This window comes from Rissa tridactyla, chromosome 12, assembly GCF_028500815.1.
Source record: "Rissa tridactyla isolate bRisTri1 chromosome 12, bRisTri1.patW.cur.20221130, whole genome shotgun sequence".
NCBI lineage: Eukaryota > Metazoa > Chordata > Aves > Charadriiformes > Laridae > Rissa > Rissa tridactyla.
In genome coordinates, this window is record NC_071477.1 from 17,671,102 (window position 1) to 17,689,995 (window position 18,894).

Sequence of the window (18,894 nt, forward strand, 5' to 3'; positions counted from 1 at the left end):
GAGCTCGGACAGAAAAGAAACCGTCACCTGCTGAAAAACGCCATCAAGAAGCGATTTCAGGGCAGAATTCTCTGTTTCACAACAAAAACTGTCGCTATTCTTTTAACATCTCTGCTGTTTTCTCCCAGAGAGATTAAATAGTCCCTTGCCATCACACATGAGGGCAAAAACTTGTCTCGTACCAGTGGTTTTTTAGCATGAAGAAGGGTCCTAAGAACAGCATTCCAACACGCAACTCAACATACGACTTTCTGGGTTGAAATTGCCCACACTAACGAGCTGCGCCTCCCTCTAACGGCTTTACCTGCTTCTGTATGAGGCGAAAATTCTTCTTATGCATGTAAAAAGCCTCTTTAAACAATTGCTCCTCCACTGGTGTCCAAGTATCCGAGCCTAGGAATTAACCAGCGACAGCCAAACTATTACAATAGGCATCCCCCGCCTCCAAAAGCCCCGGAAAGGGATTAGAACTACTCTTTTCCCCACCCCAAAAGAACATTTGGAAGCCTCAATTCAATCAGAGCAAAGGGAACGGCGGGAGTTGTTCTCCTCCTTTACCTGTGTAATGATAATCAGCCAGGGGATGGGACTCGGGTCTCCGAGGCGGCCCAGCACGGAGCATCTCCGCCACCTCCTGCCACATTTCATAGGGAAAAAAGAGTTAAATTCCTCCGGAGGAGGAGCCAAAAGGGAAATTCTCCCTCCTCCTGGCGACGCCCCAGCAGATGCCCAGCCCAGGGGTGTTAAATCCCTTCTTCGAAGAAGAGGGAGCAAAGCAGACCCGCTCGGAGCTCATCGAGGACACACCTCGGGTTTTAGCCAATATCCCTTCATTCGGGAGTAATTCTATTCTCCAAATCCTCCCAGAATCACAACAAATTCTTAATGATGCACCTGGAGAGGGCTCGGGAAGCCCACGAGACGTTAACGCCGCGTCAGGCAGCACCCAAGAACCTCCTGCGCCTTCGGCAAAGAGACTCCCGCCCGCGCAATACAAAACTCGGAGCGACTCCCAGCTCAAAGCAGGAACAAAGTCCGTTCTTCATTAGAAATTGCCGCTTCTTACCAGCACGTCGCCTTGAGCCTCGTGCAGGCAATGCAGAGCCAGCTCCGCGTTGACCCGGCCCCCCGGCCCGCCCTTGGGAGACGCCAAATGGAGCAGGTTTCTAACTACAAACGCAACAAAAACCCACAAAAAGTCAAGTTTTCCTCCAGAAAAGGGGCCATAGGAGAGGGAGGGAAAACAGGACGAGCGCAGCAGAGACCGCAGACGAGGAAAAGGCAGAGAAAGAAGTCCGGTACCCCAAATAGCTCTGTTTAAAGGCTCAGAGAGAAACCTCCCCTCTCCCGAGGGCCGCACTTGAGCTGGGAGGGCTCCAAACGCCCCTTTTTCATGCAAGACGCTGCCGAGAGCGTCGCCCGTTAGTCTTTAGTCACTCTCCCACCAAAACCCAGCCATCTCCTTCCCTCCAACGTGAAGGTGGGCAAGAAAAGGAGGGAGACAAGCCCAAAAAGGTGGCATTTTCAACCCCTCCTATCCCTGGCTGGGGTCAAAGTGGAAGAAAAGAGGTAGGAAAAAAAAAAGCCAAACACCTTTCTCCTGCGTCTCTGGGTTGGTTTCCACGTCACCCCAGGGCTTCCACACTAGTGACGCTCCCTCCTCCTCCTCTTCCAAACGGGATGGGTCCTGGAGGTCTGGAAGCTCCGCTTGGAATTGGCTTCCAATGTTGATGCGCCTGAAAGCGTGAGGAAGAGGAGGTGAGGAAGGCGAGCGGGGAACAGCTCCGGCAGGAGAAACGCGCACATACGGGAGGAGCTGTAAGAAAGACGGCCGCTATTTCCCAGGAAAGCGCTAATCGCTCTCCTCTAACAACTTCTCCAGCACCACCACGGTACCGTTCTGCCTCCTGAGTCCTCTTGGGCCCCATCGGGCAAGAAAATTGGGGGTTTCTTCCTCCTCAAAACCTCTCCCAAGTGGTCACGTTCCCTCTGAGACGAGCAGCAAGCTGCAAGAGCCACCACCGCCAAGCACCAAGTGCTTCGGAATGTTGTGTAGAACGCGGGAGGCCGGCAACGCTCCGTGACAGCGCTCGGCCGGGCATTTCTGCACATTTCTGGCCAACTTGGCCTCAAAAAACCCGCCCTTGAGGACTGGCCGAGCCACCGGCAGAAGCTCAATGGCAACTGCCAGGGCCTGTGCACAACGGGCCTTGCACCAACCACACGCCCACTCCTCAACGGCACTTCCCTCGTCCCCCCTTTTCCCACACTTTGCTCTTCTTCCCACGGCTGGGCGCCCATTTTACTCTTTCATCAGCCAAAACACCCAAACCCCCTTGCAATTCTGCCTGGAAGGCAGGAAAAAAAAACGACCGAGAGAAAAATCATTCCGACAAGACCAGCCTTTAGTCTTCCTCGCCATCCTCAAATCTTTTGAACTGTGCGTTTTTAATGCTTACCTTCAGTTTTTACCCCAAACTCGCACAATCTAATCAGGTCGCGGCTTTAGGAGGAACTTAAATCGCAACTCCAAAGGGATTAACAGGTTACCTGTTTCCCACAAATTCCACCAACAGGCCCCTGGAACCTTTACCAACTCCGTTACCATTAGCGTTCATTACCACCAAGCCCATTCCTGCCGTCTTAGTCGAATAGAATTGGGGGGATTAGCTGAGCTGCTGAACTGCTGACCAGTGGCTCACAGAAGCCATTCCAGCAAGGGAGTTTTCTCTAAATACACTCAAAAAAATCACTAACATCGCCAGATGTTAAGGGCCAGAGTCAGCACATCGCGGAGAGTGACCATGGAGGAAAGGACAGTGCTACGTCCCTTCTCCTCCTCCTCCTGGCCCACAGCCCAAAACAACACTCTCCCTTCCCAGGGGCCCTCCTCCACATCACCTCGGAGAAATCCCTGCGCCAAAAGAAAACCCTGAAAACGCAATGAGGCCTTCAACCTCACCAGCCAACGGTACCATTTCCATTCTCGCTAATACCCTGGGAAAGCTGGACCTCAGGAGTCTCCATCTCTGAAAGCATCCTCTAAGCACCATCAGTGTCGCTGCTGTTCAGCCATCCTTACAAAATTCTACTACGTTTAGTACATTCGCTTGGTCAACTGTGCCCTTTCCTTTCCAGGCCAAATCCCAACCGCCACACATTGCTTAATCTTACCTAGATAGGAGAGAACCAAACACCCACACACAGCTCTTGGACTCGCATTAATTTTAACGGCAAGCTGCGTAGTTCTTTCATTAGTTCTGGGCTTGACGGAAAGCGTTTGAGCAGCTGAATGGTGAATTACTAGCAAACATTTTCTTCTCGGCCCAAGCACAAACACAGGCTGGGCAGAGAATGGATTGAGAGAGCCCTGAGCAGAAGGACTTGGGGGTGATGGTCGATGAGAGCCGGCAACGTGCACTTGCAGCCCAGAAAGCCCCCCGTATCCTGGGCTGCATCCCCAGTAGCGTGGCCAGCAGAGCGAGGGAGGGGATTCTGCCCCTCTGCTCTGCTCTGCTCTGGGGAGAACCCCTGCAGTGCTGCCTCCAGCTCTGGGGCCATGAATATCAGCACACGGACCTGTTGGAGCGGGGACAGAGGAGGCCACAGAGATGCTGCGAGGCCTGGAGCCCCTCTGCTGTGAGGACAGGCTGAGAGAGTTGGGGGGGTTCAGCCCGGAGAAGAGCAGGCCCCGGGGAGACCTTAGAGCCCCTTCCAGTCCCTAAAGGGGCTCAGGGGGAACGGTTTTAGACTGAAAGAAGGGAGACTGAGATGAGATATTAGGAAGAAAGTCTTTGCTGTGCGAGCGGTGAGACGCTGGCCCAGGTTGCCCAGAGAAGCTGTGGCTGGCCCATCCCTGGAGGGGTTCAAGGCCAGGTTGGACGGGGCTTGGAGCAACCTGGTCTAGTGGGAGGTGTCCCACTGGCATGGGGGTAGGAACTAGAAGATCTTTAAGGTCTCTTCCAACCCAAACCATTCAGTCATTTGATGAAGTCTCAGCCAAGCTCCTCAGAACAGCGTAGGCTCACAGCCTCCATTTTCACAGCTCGGCTCCCTTTTCATCAAGGAAAAGGTGCAGACGGACTGCAGGGCCAGAAAGGGACCAGACCCTCGTGCCCTCCTCACAAGACAGGCCACGAACTCCCGTACCAGGAACAAGGGGCCTGTTCCGTCTGCTCCAACACCTCTGTCAGCCGCCAAAGGACAGAAAGGAAGGAACAAAGTTCCCCCGCCTGCAGCTGGCAGCAGCGTTAGGAGTCTACTCCATGGCGGGCGGGAGGCTGGGAAGATCCCAGCCCTTTGCTGCCATGCTTTGGCTGGGGACCACCCAACCTTCTGTTGAACTCCTCTTACGCCCACACGCAACCCGTGCCTGCATTTACTGTCCCACCAGAGTCCTGGGGGTCTCCACGCTCCTTCCAGGACGAGCCACTGGCTCTGCTGCCTGGCCCGGCACCGTGTCGCCCGGGACAGACCATTGCTGCCATTTCACACGCTCAGGCTGTTCTTCTCCTCAAGCCAGCCCACAAAGCTTGCTTGAAGGATTCAGAAGCATAGTGTTTCCTACCACGTCTTGCAGGAGCTTGTTTATCTCCCCTTGGTGGTCGGCCTCCCGAACTTTGAGGGTGTCGGTATGCTGCTCTTCTTTCTGCAGGAGCTCTTGCGCCATGTTTTGCCGTTCCCGCTTCAGGAGAGACCTCTCTGCTTCCAGCTCCCACTGAAGGCACTTCACTTCCCCTGGAAACACGACAAATGGCAAGAGTCAGAGTCTGCACAAACAGCGGCTCTGACTTTACTGACCTTACGCCCTTTGAGTTTCCGTGGAGGAGGGGTCTGTCTCCAGCTCCTTCACTCCTCAGAAGCACTGCGGACAGAGAGCTGCTTTCATACCACCTTCCCCAGGCACGGGGTCACCAGAAACGGGAGGCTCTCACCTTGGATCACCTCCTTGGCCTGCGCCACCGCGCGAAGCTGGGTTTCAAGATGACTCCTGGTGATCTCCAGCTCAGACAAGTGCTGCTGAGCCTCCAGCAGGCTGCATTCCAGGGTCTCCTTCCCTGACCTGCAAAGCGTGAATACAGAGAGAAAGGAGCTGCTTGCTCCTGACACCCACAGGGAGTTGTTCCAGGAAGAAGCGGTGCAAGATCCCTACCCCTGCCTACGGAAAAAGGCTCGCGTGGAAACTCCTACACAGAGAGCCTATTTCTGCCCTTCAAAATAGCAATGCGGGCCCCTGCGAGGGAATGGCCAGGCTTCCCTTGTCACCTGGCAGGACACAGAAAGCCCAGCCGAATTGGACTGCAATAGCCAAATCTTCACTTGCTGGGGTCTGATCCACGACACACGGGTAGCTGCGCCCACCAAGCCTGTGCCAGCAAGCAAAACGTGGATGGACAACGGAGGATGTATCTTCAAGAAGGAGAACAAGCACACAGTTCCGATTACACCAGTCTCTGGCAGGCCAAAGTAACTATGTCCATTTTAACAGACATCAGTGATGGGCAGGAACCCCTGAAGGCTGGCGAGAATTCAAGAGAGGTTTCCCTCCTGCTGGTGTCACCAGCTCTAGCTCCTGCACCACACTAACACCAGTTAGCTTAGAAACAGAAGGCCCTCCACATTTTCTGCAGGAGCCTCTGGCTTCTCCCAAAGGGCAGCGTCCTGCTCACAACCTCCATAAGCAATAGCCGTCAATTCTGAAGATCCCACCTCAAACTACGTGACAAGGAAAGATCGATGTTCAAATGCACAGAACAAGAATCCAAGACCAGAGAGAAACTTCACATTCTGGGAAACGTCTGCGTGGTTTAATTATGGCTCCCTGCAGAGCCCACTCGGCTTGCTGTGGACGTCACAGAGGAACACGTAAGGGGGCATAAACATGAGCCCAACGCTCAGGAGAGCTTTGCCAGCTTTAGCTGTCAGAAAAATAACCTTCAAATCAAGGTAGACTTTTTTTTTTCCTTGCAATTCTTCCATTGTCTGTCCATGGAAGCGAAAACATGTGAAAAGCACGCAGGATGCAATCAATCCCCGTGTAACCACTGTCACCTTTACCATTACAGACATTAAAGAATGTCCTGCCCAGGGTCTCCTCCCTGCCCTTACCTGGCCTCTGCCAGCTGCTCCGAAAGGCCTTGTCTCTCCCGCTCCAGGGCTGCCAGTCGCACCTCCAGGGCAGCCTTCTCCCGCACCAGCAACTCCTTCTCTGCGCACACCTCGGCCAGTGCGTGCCCTTGGCGAGAGGACTCCTGGCGCAACTGCTCCAGGCCACTGCGAGACGACTCTTGCTGGCGGGAAACCTGGAAGCGGGACAAAATGCAGTGAGAGTCCTTGCGTGCAGCCCTGGCTTTTGCCCCAGACAAAGGCTCCAGAGCTACACAGTTTGCTGCTTTTGCCACATGGGAGAACAGTAGAGTCGTGGATGCAGTCCTCTCTCTGCAACTTACCAGAAGCCAAAGAGGAGGCCAACACGGACAGCTTCACCCAGCCAAGCAGCCACATGCCCACCCAGAAGCACCAGGTCTTTGGTCTCACCTCAAGGAGTTTCTCTTGGGCTTCTTCCTTCTCCTCTGCCAGGACCCCCAGCTCTACCCGCAGCTCCTCTTGTTGCTCCTCTGCTTTCTCCAGCAGCTGCTCCAGGTGGGCTTTCTCTGCACAGAGCTCACTCTTTGTTCTTTCACACAAGCTCAGCTTCTCCTGGGCAGAGATCTTTGCTCTCTCCATCTCATCCACTTTACACAACAGAGCCTCATTCTCTTCCTCCAGCTGCAATCACAGAAGCACAGAGGAAATCAAATACAGCAAGACTTACTCTGAAGAAGAGGACAGCAGCAACTCCACATCCCCTGCGTCTCGCTGACATACTCCCAGGTCAGCGCTCCCAATAAGCACGTGCCCACAAACTACCCCAAGGAGCCTGCGTGGTCTCATCACCATTTTCCAAGAAGAAGGAGGACACTGCATTTAAACAACAGTAGGAGAATGGAAAGGGAGCAACACGGTGTTCAAAAGACGGGTAGACGTGGTGCTCAGGGACATGGGTTAGTGGGGTTTTGGCAGTGTTAGGTTCGTGTTTGGACTCAATGATTTTAAAGGTCCCTTCCAACCTAGACAATTCTACGAGTCTATGATTGTCCCTGTCTTCCCCTGCCAGAAACAGCATCTGTGGCACTCTTGCTAGACTTCCTATGAAGGTTGGGCTTGGACAGAAAAAGGAACAGTTCCATATTCTGTCAGTCACACTCTCAGAAGGCAAGAAGTCTGAGAAGAAGCAGCAGCTGGAGACAAACACCTGCCAAGACCTTTGGCAACTCTGCTCACCTGCAGCACAAGTTGGTTCAGTCGCACTTTGTCCAACGCAAGAGCTTCATTGATACAGCTCATGTTTGCTGTTGCAACACGTAGATCAGCAAGTTCAGCACTCAGCTCATGCCGAGCCCCTGTCAGCTCTGCCACCGACTGCTCTGCCTGAAGAGACAAAAGAACAACATGACAACAAGGGCAGGGAAATCCCTGCCTTCGAGCAGCAACTCCACATCCCCTGCGTCTCGCTGACATACTCCCAGGTCAGCGCTCCCAATAAGCACGTGCCCACAAACTACCCCAAGGAGCCTGCATGGTCTCATCACCATTTCCCAAGGAGGAGAACAGCACGTTCCCTGGCGTCTACTGACACGAAAAAAGCATCTGTGCTGGTCTTGCTATCACAAGGTGGCCATACCTTCTCCAGGGCCACTCTAAGCTCATGCTTCTCTTCCTTCAGCACATCCCTCTCAAGGTGCGATTCCTCCAGCGCCTCTCTCGCAACTACCAACTCATGCTCTAACACGCAGTGTTTGTCTTCAAGTGCCACTAAGTCCTTCAGTCTGTGAGAAGGGGAAAGACAAACAAGTCATCAATGTAAAAACATTCTCCTTTCCAAAACCAGGAGCACATACTGTGTCCCAGATATGGCAGTTGGAATGATTTCCAACGGCTTTGGACCTACACCTAAACACCACCGGCATTTCCTGACTAGAGCTGCGTCACTCTTTGTCACGGATGAAACGTTCGTCATTGAGAAAGTAAATCAAGCTTCCAGACATCACAGAACGTTTCCAAAACGTTCAGGTACTGGCAACAGCTTCCTGCCTCTTAGTTCTCTCTCTCCTCTTTCATACGTTGGATACAAGCCTTGCACAAGTTCTTCTTGGGCTAAAACAGACTTTGAAAGTCCAGACTACGACTCCCACAATTACTTTTGCCTTCTGCAGTGAATGAATCCAAGGCCCTGCAAGCTGTCTGGGGAGACGGCTACGAATGTCCAATCCAATAACCATGGGATCACAGGAGGGTCCCGGTTCATACGCTGCATGTTGCAAAATGGCCCTTCTTGCCCCAAAGGCCTTCTGCACTCAGTCTCGCAAGGAACTGTCAGCACAGAGGTGCTACAGTGCTTAGGATGGTGCTGGGCAAATTCCTGCCAACTCCTCTAGCACCGCCCCGGGGAGCAAAAGGGCTGTACCAGAGACAGAGCTCTCTTTAGGCTGCTCTCGCTTGCTCACCAAGAACCAGTTCACAGCAAAAGCACTGGAATACGCCACCTCTTTGCCAGTCTGCTCTTACCCAGAGGAGCTTCTGGCAGTCAGACGATTTTTGCCGTCCTTTCTGTTGAAGGCAACCGTTTGACTCGGGACAGAAACAAGGCTGTGCAGAACGGGTGTGTTTGCAATGTGAACACAGCCCATCTATGAATGCAAGAGGCAGCCCCAGAAGAGAACGGTGCTAACAGCAAAGTTTAAAACACCTTTACCTGTCCTGAAGCTCCTTCTTCTCCAGCTCCCCCTGGGCTTGTAAGGACATCACGCTGCAGTTTAGACGGGAGCACTTTGCCATTACAGACCCAGAAAGCCTCATTTGCTCTGCCTTCAGCTCTGACAAATCTCTGCAGAAGAACAAAGGAAGAGCCAACGTTCACACCACCAGCTCTATCAGCTGACTCGCTTCTCACGCACGTAATCGCGCAAAGAGGAAAAGCTGGCAGGAAAGATGACATCTCGGCTGGGGACAAATCATTCCCCTGACACTCTGGGGTCAGGACACACCTTGGCGAGCGACTGCTCAGAGGCTCACGACAACAGCCACATAATAAACTTTTCAGGAAGGTGGAGGAAGAATAAGCCTAAAACGGCGTAACGAAAAAGCACAAAGAACACAAGAATCAAGGCACGCTCGACGCATTAAGGAAGGTTCATAATCCAGGAAGATAAACGGCTGACAGTAACCCAGAGTCTGAAGTCGCCTGCTGACACCAGCAGCAGACACTATCACGGCTACGCTGCTCTTGTTTGTGTAGAAGGCAACTGTGAGAAAGGAACCTCAGAGAGGTGTGAAGGGAAGGTACATCTTTTCTGCCAGAGATCGGGCCTCAACTTCTACTCACCGGTTCGTGGCAGTCTTCATTTCCAGGAAATGACGGCGGAAGGTGACCATCTGATGCCACAGCCCGAGCAGACGGTCACGGTCACCCCTGAAGTAGTTCTCATAGAGCTAAAGATGCAAAGACAAAAAGAAATGCCAGTTCAGCCTCCGCCATCACTGTACGAGTCTTTCCGCTGGCAGAGAGCACAACCACCATCGCCAGCTCTCCTTGAATAACTATTCCGACAGGGCACCAAGGACTGAGGAGGCACCGCAGAAGCAGCCCCAGCAGACCTGCCACCTGCCTTCAAAGAAGGCAACATCCACCCTTCTCCTGCGGGAGGGGACATCAGCAAAGCAAGCTGACCCCGAGTCAGCACCTCGCCTTGCAGAGCTGTCTCACACTCTTGGTGGAGGAAGACAAAGACAAGCCCCTCCAAGACCACCGTCCCATTTGCTAGCGGTGACGGAGGCCTGTCTTCTTCTTCCCTTGGCTGCTCTGAATCTCAAAACACACAGACCTCTCTGCTCTCACGGCTCTAGACGGAGATTTAAGACCCATCAAAAAGACGAGCGCTCCTGTGTCGCTGCCCTACAGCGTCCAGCAGCAGCAAGCATTTGCCTTCAGGACCCAGCAGCACGGCCACAGCAGGTGGGCCTCTTCCGTCACCACGATTTGCTGACACTCCTCCATCTCCCAGCCCTGCCACGCTGAGCTCCCCCTCCCACGCACCAACTCGATCTTTGTCTCCCATAACCCTGCCCAAGCGATAACCACCCCTGGAGGTCAGCATGGGCGCATCTCGTCGTGATGGCGGCATCCGGGGCTCACAGAGGGTCTCAGGGAGACGCATAACACCACAACAGCCAAGGGGTGACGCGAGCAATGCGCCCACCTCACCGCGATACTGGTACTGTGGTCAATGTGCAAATACGACTGGAAGTCGTCATCTTCCCCCCATAACTAGTCAAGAGCCCAAGGGCATTTGGAGCTCTCCTGCTCGGCAGCGGGCTGCGGCCGGGATCTCCCCGTGAGCAGGGACGCTGCTCAGGATTACTCCTCCAGGTTAAGAGATTCCGGGCTGCAACAGATCCTCGCTAAATTGGTTTATAGCATGCTGAACTTTGACATTCTGTGATAGAAAGCATTGCTTGTGCACATATAATCCTTTAGCCACAAACCATTGACCAAGTCTGCGACTAGGATTGGGTCCAGCCGCACCCAGACTCCTCTCTCAGAAGGCCTTTAGAAAGCCAGGGGTCCTTTCTGAACCTTGACTCAACGGGAGGGTCTCCCTGACAGCTCTCTCTGACCCCGTCCTCTGTGCAGTAAAAAACCAAGTGGACCTTGCTATAGCACCCCCTTAAAACTGTCGCCTCTACTATCGACTTGGTCAAATCATTGGTTTATATCAATAAATATATTGCTGCTTCTCTCTTAGGAGTGAAGTCTATCGCTCCATCCGCGACAACCCCTCTCTTCTGCTCGTCAACACCAACACATCCTCAACAGAGCCACAACCTTCTCACAGCAAGTTCTCTGGGCCAGAAACAAAACGCGTTCTCATGCCACGCTGGCACCCCCTCTGACATTCCCGCAGCTGAGCCTCACCTCACGTTCCTGGCGCCATTCGCGCTCCTTCGCTTCCAGCTCCTCCCGCGCCCTCATCCAATCCGCCGTCAGCTTTCCAACATCTCCTTTGAGGGCTGAATTCACCTCTTTCGCTTTCTCCAGGTGCTCCCGCAGCAGACTGTTCGCTTCGGCCAGATCCTCGCACCTTGCAAAGGGAGGAACAGCCATGAGGTCACTGAACAACCCCGATCCACAAGCAGCATCCCCGGGATTTCCCGGCTCCCCCAACACTGACTTTGTTCTCAAACTGAGAGGCAGGAAAAGCGCTTTCTAGGATGAACTAAGATCTCTCGCTGATGGCCAACTCGTTTGCTTCTCCTTGCTTTAAGCCTTCAATTTCCACCTACAGGTTGGGTTTCCCCTTCCTCTGCAACTCGGACGATGCCCACAGTTGACGGCTGCCTCCCCTTCGTGCTGCCTCATCACTGGACGCATCACCTTTCTCTAGCGTTGCCCCCAGTCCCTCACCTACTGCACCAGGGCAGCGTTTAGGCTGGAAAGGGACCCTTGGAGCTCACCCGCAGGAACGCCCCGCTCCAAACAGAAGCGGTCAGCACACACCACTATTACTGCCCCACACAACAGGTTGTGCACCTCTCTCCTTTCCAAAGGGCTTGCCCCAACACTTCCCTTGCGGAGACTGCCTACCACTGACAGGTTTTCCCTCCCTGCCGTGAGCATCCAGGATACCGAGTAGGAGGGAACGCTTCTTCCTTGTACCTTTGCTGCTCCTCTTTCACCTGAAGCAGGGCTTTCTCCAGGGCCTCCGTGCCTTCCCACCTGCCTGGGAGGCATCCCTGAAGAAGAAAGCGAATGGTTAGGCCAATTCTTCCACCTGAAGCCCAGGAATGCTCTCCTACGCTCCCACCCTTTCTTTCCTAGCTCTGCTTTAGACGGCAAGCAGAACGAAAAGCACAGAGCCAGCTCTCTCTGGCCGACGCCAGCATTCTCGCCTTCCAAAACACTGTCTGTCCACCCATTCTATTTCAGAGACAGCCCTAGAACAGGCAGCAAAGCCCTCTCCCGAGACCCAGGACGAAACGTTCCCCGCCAATAAAGCGCCCCTGTTCAGTTCGCGCCCTGCGCACTCACCGCTCCTGCTTCCAGCTGCTGCTCCAGCTCTCGGCAGCGGGTCCGGTACTGCAGGACCTGGGCGCAGACACGGCATGAAGATGAGCGAGTGCAGCCGGGGACGGACCCGGCTCCTCCGGCACCGGCTTTTCTCTCGCTCTCTGCAGCCCGAGCTCAGCCCGCGCCACGGCGCTGCCGCTCCGACACCGAGTCCCTTCGGGACCGGGAAGCTTCGCTTCCCCCGAGCCCGGCCAAGCCCCGGCGAGCGGCTCGGGGGTGACCGCGGACGGGACGGGACGGGGCGGCTCCCGGGGCCTCCCTCCCTCCCTCCCCCGAGCTCCGGGCTCGGCGCCGTCCCGCCCGCGGCAGCGCAGGGCAGGGCCCGGGCAGGACCCCGCCGGGGCCGCGCCTTCGCCCCCCGAGGGCTCCGCCGCCGAGTCCCGTCCGCGGACGGCGCGGGCACCCCGGCCCGGCCTCGGGGAGCTCCCCCCGGGCAGGCGCCCCCGCTCCTCACCTTCGCCTGCAGCTTCCGCACCAGCACCGCTTGCCGGTGCCGCGCCTCCTGCGAGCTCTGCAGCCGGCGCTGCAGGGAGGCCGGGCCCGGCGCCGCCATGCCCCCGCTCGCCGGCCGGGCTCCGCCGCCTGACGGGCGCCGCCGGGAGCCGCGGGGCGGGAGGGACGGGCTCGCTCGGGGCCGCTCTGCGGCGGCGCTTTCCTGCGGGCTGCGGGGCTGCCGCGGGGGAAGAGGCCGCTCCGGCCGCGGTTCGCTCCGGCCGGCTCCGCTCGGAGACCGTTACCGGCCCCGGCCGACGCTGGGGGCGGGAGCGGGGGGAAACGGTCCCCGCGAGCCGCGTGTCGGGGGGGGCCCGCGACGGCGGGCGAGAGCCGGGGCCGCGGGGACGGGCCGTCGCCCGGGGAAGGCGGCGGCAGCGCCGGAGCCTCTGCCGGAGGCTGCGGCTTCGGCCCGGGCTGCCGCGGGAGCGGGGGGCCCGGCCCGGGGCGAAACGCCGACGTGCCCGGGGGGAGCTCCCGGACCTTGTCCTCCCCGACGGGCGGCGCGAAGGGCCCGGGCCGCCAGCAGGCAACGGGGAAGCCGGGGCGGGAGGGAAAGCTTCCGAGTTCCAGGGCAACGGGCTCCGGGAATAAAGCGCTATTTCAGGAGCTCGGGAGGGAACGCGACGAACGGGGCTCAGTCCCCTTTGCCCCCCGGCCTCGTCTGTCCTGGGAGTAGAGAAAGGCTGCCAAGGGACACCGCAGCGAGAGCACTATCGCCACACTCCCGCGGCAACGGGAGAAATCCTCGTACCTCCCCATCATTCAGCTCTTGCCTTAGTTTAGCCTTTCAGCTTCAACACCAGAAAGTTACATCCAAGTGATGCAAACCAACAAACTCCCTTTATGCTGACACACAGAATGACGCTGTCTCCCAGAAAAGGAAGTCAGGAGATCAAGTTTTGGAAAGGAGAAGTCAGGACAGTATTCCTGTTAGACTGCAACACTTTGCCAGAATCCTCTCTGGTTTGTATCGAAGAACGAGGGTGAGTCAGAACAGGTAGAAAGGGTAGAGGAGAGGGTCACGTAGCCAAGGGCCACTTCCTACAACTTGTAACCGATAAGTCAACTACAATATATTTCTCAGGTCTGCATGAACACACACAAAGTACCTGCAGTAAGGGGCAAGGTTAGGCTTCAAGGCTTGAGTCTCCAGAACCTTCCCTGGGGAGAGGCTCTTTCCTCTAACCAGGTCATCCCATTTGTCAGCCCGCTGTGATTTAAAGACACAACCAAAGCCAAGTTTGGCCAGAACAGCTGCTTCCTTTCTAGTCTTAAAAGACCATTAACTTGGGAGCTTTATTCCTGAAATGCATCCATGAGCCCTTGTCATGATTTCAGAGGGACTAGGCAAAGATTTGCCCCGCAAAAGTAGCCAGTATAAAAGCAGTCGGACTGATCTGCACGTTTCATAGACTTGCGTGCCTTAAACGTGTTTAAGGTTCAACCTTAAGGTGTTTCAGTTTCAAACACCTTAAAGGTGTTTAAATGCTCGTCAGCTGTCCCTTGTTCCCGTGAAAGCCAAACCAGGCACACAGTGATGGCAGGACGACCAGAGCATCCGCCCAAGAAAGGCAGAAGAGCGCCTTACCGTGTCTCTTGGCCCCTGGAATCACGCGATTGCCACCTTCATCCCACCGCTGCTTAAACAGGTTGTGCTCTACATCCAGCTGCTGCTCTCCTGCTCCCTCCATGGCTTCGATGCTCAAATCTGAAAGCAGTGAGCAAGGGAAGTGGTCTGTAAAGGCACAGTCATTATGGCCTGTGGTGGGCTGAGGAAGCATTCAACCCGTGAAAACACAGAATCTTTCAGCCAGGGGGACAAGAATGTGCCAAAGTGAAAGGCTGTGTATGCTTGGGGCCGAGTGTCACCCAGGGAAGAAAACGCACGTTGCAGCAGCCGAAATGCCCCTTCCAAATACGGGGTTGGGTTTGGTGTACAAGAAGGACTGTTTCCAGCTGCCACAGAAAGCGTTACCCTGAAGGGTAATACACTTAAGGCCAAACAAATCCACAAACCAAGCCCCTCCAAGCCCATAACCATCTTCACAAACACCGCTTCAGGAGCACAGCTTAAAACTGGTTGAAAGCTGCCTCCTACTTCAACCCCCCCACCTTCGGCTGTCTGACTCCTTGTCTGACTCCTTGTGGGAGTGGGGTGTCTCTGAGGGTGCCAGGGATAATTTAGACATTTCCCAACAGCGTTTCCCGAAGATTTCCGAAGGGCGAACCTTGGCCTGCTTAGGAGCATGGTTGAGAGTGTCCCTTGGGGGACAGTCCAGAAGGGCAAAGGTGCCCAGGAAGGCTGGTCTTACTTCAAGGAGGAACTCCTAAAAGCTCAGGAGAAGGCCATCCCCAAGTCCCAGAAAACAAGCAGACAGGGAAGAAGACCAGCCTGGCTAAATAGAGAGCTTAGGCTGGCCATCAGGGAAAAAAAAAAAGAAAGTTTATGATCCTTGGAAAAGGGGGTTGACTACTTATGAAAAATAGCAAGATGTAGTGAAGCTATGCAGGGCGAAAATCAGAAGGGCCAAAGCTCAAGCAGAACTCGTCTTGGCCACCACGGTTAAAGAGAACAAGAGGTTCTTTCAGTATATCAATAGCAAAAGGAAGAGTAGGGAAAATGTAGGCCCACTAACGAATGAGATGGGCGCCCTAGTGGTGGAAGACACAGAGAAGGCAGAGCTACCGAATGCCTTCCTGGCTTCGGCCTTCACTGCTAAAGCCGACCCGCATGAATCCCAGGCCCTGGAGGCAAGGGGGAAGGTCTGGAGAGGGGAAGAGTTTTCCCCAGTAGAGGAAGATCAGGTTAGAGACCACTCGGCCAAACTGGACATCCATAAGTCCGTGGGCCCTGACCAGATGCACCCGCGAGTGCTGAGAGAGCTGGCAGATGTTATTGCTTGGCCACTCTCCATCATCTTTGAAAGGTCATGGAGAAGAGGAGAGGTGCCTGAGGACTGGAGGAAGGCCAATATCACTCCAGTCTTCAAAAAGGGCAGGAAGGAGCACCCAGGGAACTACAGACCAGTTAGTCTCACCTCCGGCCCTGGGAAGGTAATGGAGCGACTCGTTCTGGATGTCATATCCACGCACGTTCAGGAGCAGGAAGTGATTGGAAGTGGTCAACACAGATTTCCCAAGGGTAAATCATGCTTGACCAACCTCAGAGGCCTCTATGATGTTATAACTGGTTGGCTGGATGAGGGCAGAGCGGCAGATGTCACCTACCTTGGCTTCAGCAAGGCTTTTGACACTGTCTCTCATAACATCCTCCTTCGGAAACTGAGGAAGTGTGGACTAGACGAGGGGACAGTGAGGTGGACTGAGAGCTGGCTGTGTGACAGGACTCAGAGGGTCGTCATTAATGGAGCAGGGTCGAGCTGGAGGCCTGTAACCAGTGGTGTCCCCCAGGGGTCAATCCTTGGACCAGTATTGTTTAACGTATTCATCAAGGGCCTGGACGAGGGGACAGAGCGTATGCTCAGCAAGTTCGCGATGACACCAAAGCGGGTGGGGTGGCTGACACCCCAGAGGGCCGTGCTGCCATCCAGCGTGACCCAGACAGGCTGGAGAGCTGGGCAGAGAAAAAACTAATGAGGTTCAACAAGGACAAGTGTAGGGTCCTGCACCTGGGGAGGAAGAATGTCAGGCACCAGTAGAGGTGAGGGGTGGACCTGCTGGAAAGCAGCTCTGGAGAAAAGGATCTGGGGGTCTTGGTAGACAGTAAATTATCCATGAGCAAGCAATGTGCCCTTGTCGCCAAGGCGGCCAACGGAATTCTGGGCTGCGTAGGGAAGAGTGTGGCCAGCAGGTCCAGGGAGGTCATTCTCCCCCTCTACTCTGCACTGGTGAGGCCACAACTGGAATACTGTGTCCAGTTCTGGGCTCCCCAGCTCAAGAGAGACAGGGAACTGCTGGAGAGAGTCCAGCGTAGGGCAAGAAAGACGCTGGAGGCATTGGAGCATCTCCCTTATGAGGAAAGGCTGAGAGAGCTGGGACTCTTTAGCCTGGAGAAGAGAAGGCCGAGGGGAGACCTTATTAATGTTGACAAGTATCTAAAGGGTGGGTTTAAAGAGGATGGAGACAGACTCTTTTCAGTGGTTCCCAGTAACAGGTGATGGGCACAAGGACCCTTGGGGCCTCCCTGTAGGGCTGCCTACATTTTCTGCATTCCTTGTGCAGTGGAAAGGGTCCCCTCCTTGACCTCTCCTGTCAGGGGACACTACACCCAGGAATCAGCAGCTCTCTGCCGTTTGGCAGGACTCGGAGCGAACCCACCTTCTGCAGCCTTAAACCCCTCCCCTGAGCAGCCCGTGGGGGCGAGCAGCCCGTGCAGAGCAGGGTCGGGAGAACTGGACCTGGCGAAGCAAAGCTCCTGCTGCGCTGGTGGATGAGCCTGGGACCCCCGGCTCTGCAGCGCAGTCGGGGCTCTGCCCCTTATCTCAGCCCTTTGCCGGCCAGGGCTGCCGCGATTGAGAGACGGAGACCTAGTCGGGTGCAAGCTAGATCTAACTTTATTGTTCAATAGTTGTTTTTTATACCTTTAAGTTACTCAACATAAGTCAGCGTGTAAAAGGCTCATTGGTTACACAGATAATAGCTTCATACATATTGCTAAAGCTGAGCTCCTAATTGGTTATACGTTGCAAGGCTATCTGGCTCTTACACATCCTGTTGCTGAGCTTATCTTTTGACGGTAAACAGTCTTAGTCCGCTAAAAGTTTCTTTTTAAAACACTCCCTTCTTCAAATCTTCTGTAGCTCGCGGTACGCGAGCTCCAGCACGTCCTTGTCGATCAGCTGGCTAGTACAAGGGGTTCTTTCAAAGGTGATCAAATCATTCCCGTCACTTCCCCCCTCTTGTTGCACAACAAGGATTCGTGTCATAGAGTCAGTGATTAACTTCCGCAAGCATTGCAATAAACAGGGCAAAAAGAGTAACAAAAAAAGAAAAACAGCCGAGGCATATACGAGCGTTTTCACCAAACTTCGTAACCATCCTGAGAGACCCCATCCTCCAAAAAGTTTATCTAACCAATCCCAACTATCGTCTTGTCGGAGTTTAGAGACCCCATCTTTAAGCTGTCGAATGCTGGCATGAATCGATTCCGAGTGGTCGGAGAGATTCATACAACACATACCGTCAAAGTCTTCACAGCCATGGCCTTGCGCCAAAAGCAAAAAATCAATAGCAGCTCTATTTTGCAATGTAGCGTGGCGCACACTATCAACATCTAATAAAAGGCCTGATAGCGCTCCACTAGTAGCATTAGTCTGTCTGGCAAGCCAACAACCAAGTTTATCTAAGACTGATAAGGCTTTGCTAGCAGCAACGCCTGGTAAGAGTAAAGAGGCGGCAAAGCGGTGACTAAAAGACCAAAAATCTGTGTTATCATCACAGTCAGGGGCATATGCATGAATGCTGCGCTTCACCCTATGAGAAAGACGGTGCTGTAAAATCATGGATGTATTAGGAGTCAGGACAGTAAGGCGTCCGAGGCTACAGGGACCTCCTTTTATGTGAGAAGGGATAGCGGACCATGCTCTGTCTCCGCAAATAAAAAATATCCCTGATGGTAGGAGAACGGGAGCATTGGTAGACCGAGACAAGTTTGTTGCCGTGTAATTGCACCAAGCAGTAGCATTTTTAAAAACGGGATGGGAAGGAGAGACATCCCATGCTCTAGATTGATTTTTTTCTGTGTAGTTAAATTTAACACAAAAATCCATTTTTACTGATCCGAGGAGCTCAATCTCTTGTGGTTCTAGGTCACCGATTGGGAAGTAGGGAAAATACCCGTCCCAACTGTCTACGATCTCTCTAGAATTGTTGTAGACGGTTTTAATAGCCGGATTGCTTGGTTGTGGCCACTCATCTAGCGGCAAACCCACAAGGCACGTAGAAAAGGGGTTGTTAGGGGAGGCAGTAGCAAGACACAAAGTGTCTTGTCCGGTCAAATTTGCCAATGTAACCCACACATTTACTTTGGGAAGAGGAGGGGGGAAAGGGAAAGGACTGCCCCAAAGGGGTAAGGGTCCTATACCTATTGTTATCAAAACCAGACACCCAATCATGGTCCCAAGTTCTTTCACAGTAACAAGAGTCAAAGTCTAATCCTGTTCCGGTGCTCTGAGACCCTCATGAGTCGGCAGTGTTGTATCAGTCGTTCGGGTTCCCAGAGGGTTCAGGAGTCTGTTGATCAAAGAGATGACCGGAGTCGAGATGATCGGAGT

At 54.3% G+C, this 18,894-nt stretch overlaps 1 protein-coding gene across 1 annotated transcript in view; it reads left to right on the forward strand.

Annotated features, from left to right (window-relative positions):
- Positions 1-18,540, forward strand: part of LOC128916729 (fibrous sheath-interacting protein 2-like) — a 41,824-nt gene extending 23,284 nt beyond the window's left edge. The window contains exon 5 of the mRNA XM_054218746.1: positions 18,430-18,540. Within this exon, the coding sequence (XP_054074721.1) occupies positions 18,430-18,540 (111 nt within the window). The remainder of the gene's footprint in view (positions 1-18,429) is intronic.
- The last annotated feature ends 354 nt before the right edge of the window (positions 18,541-18,894 follow it).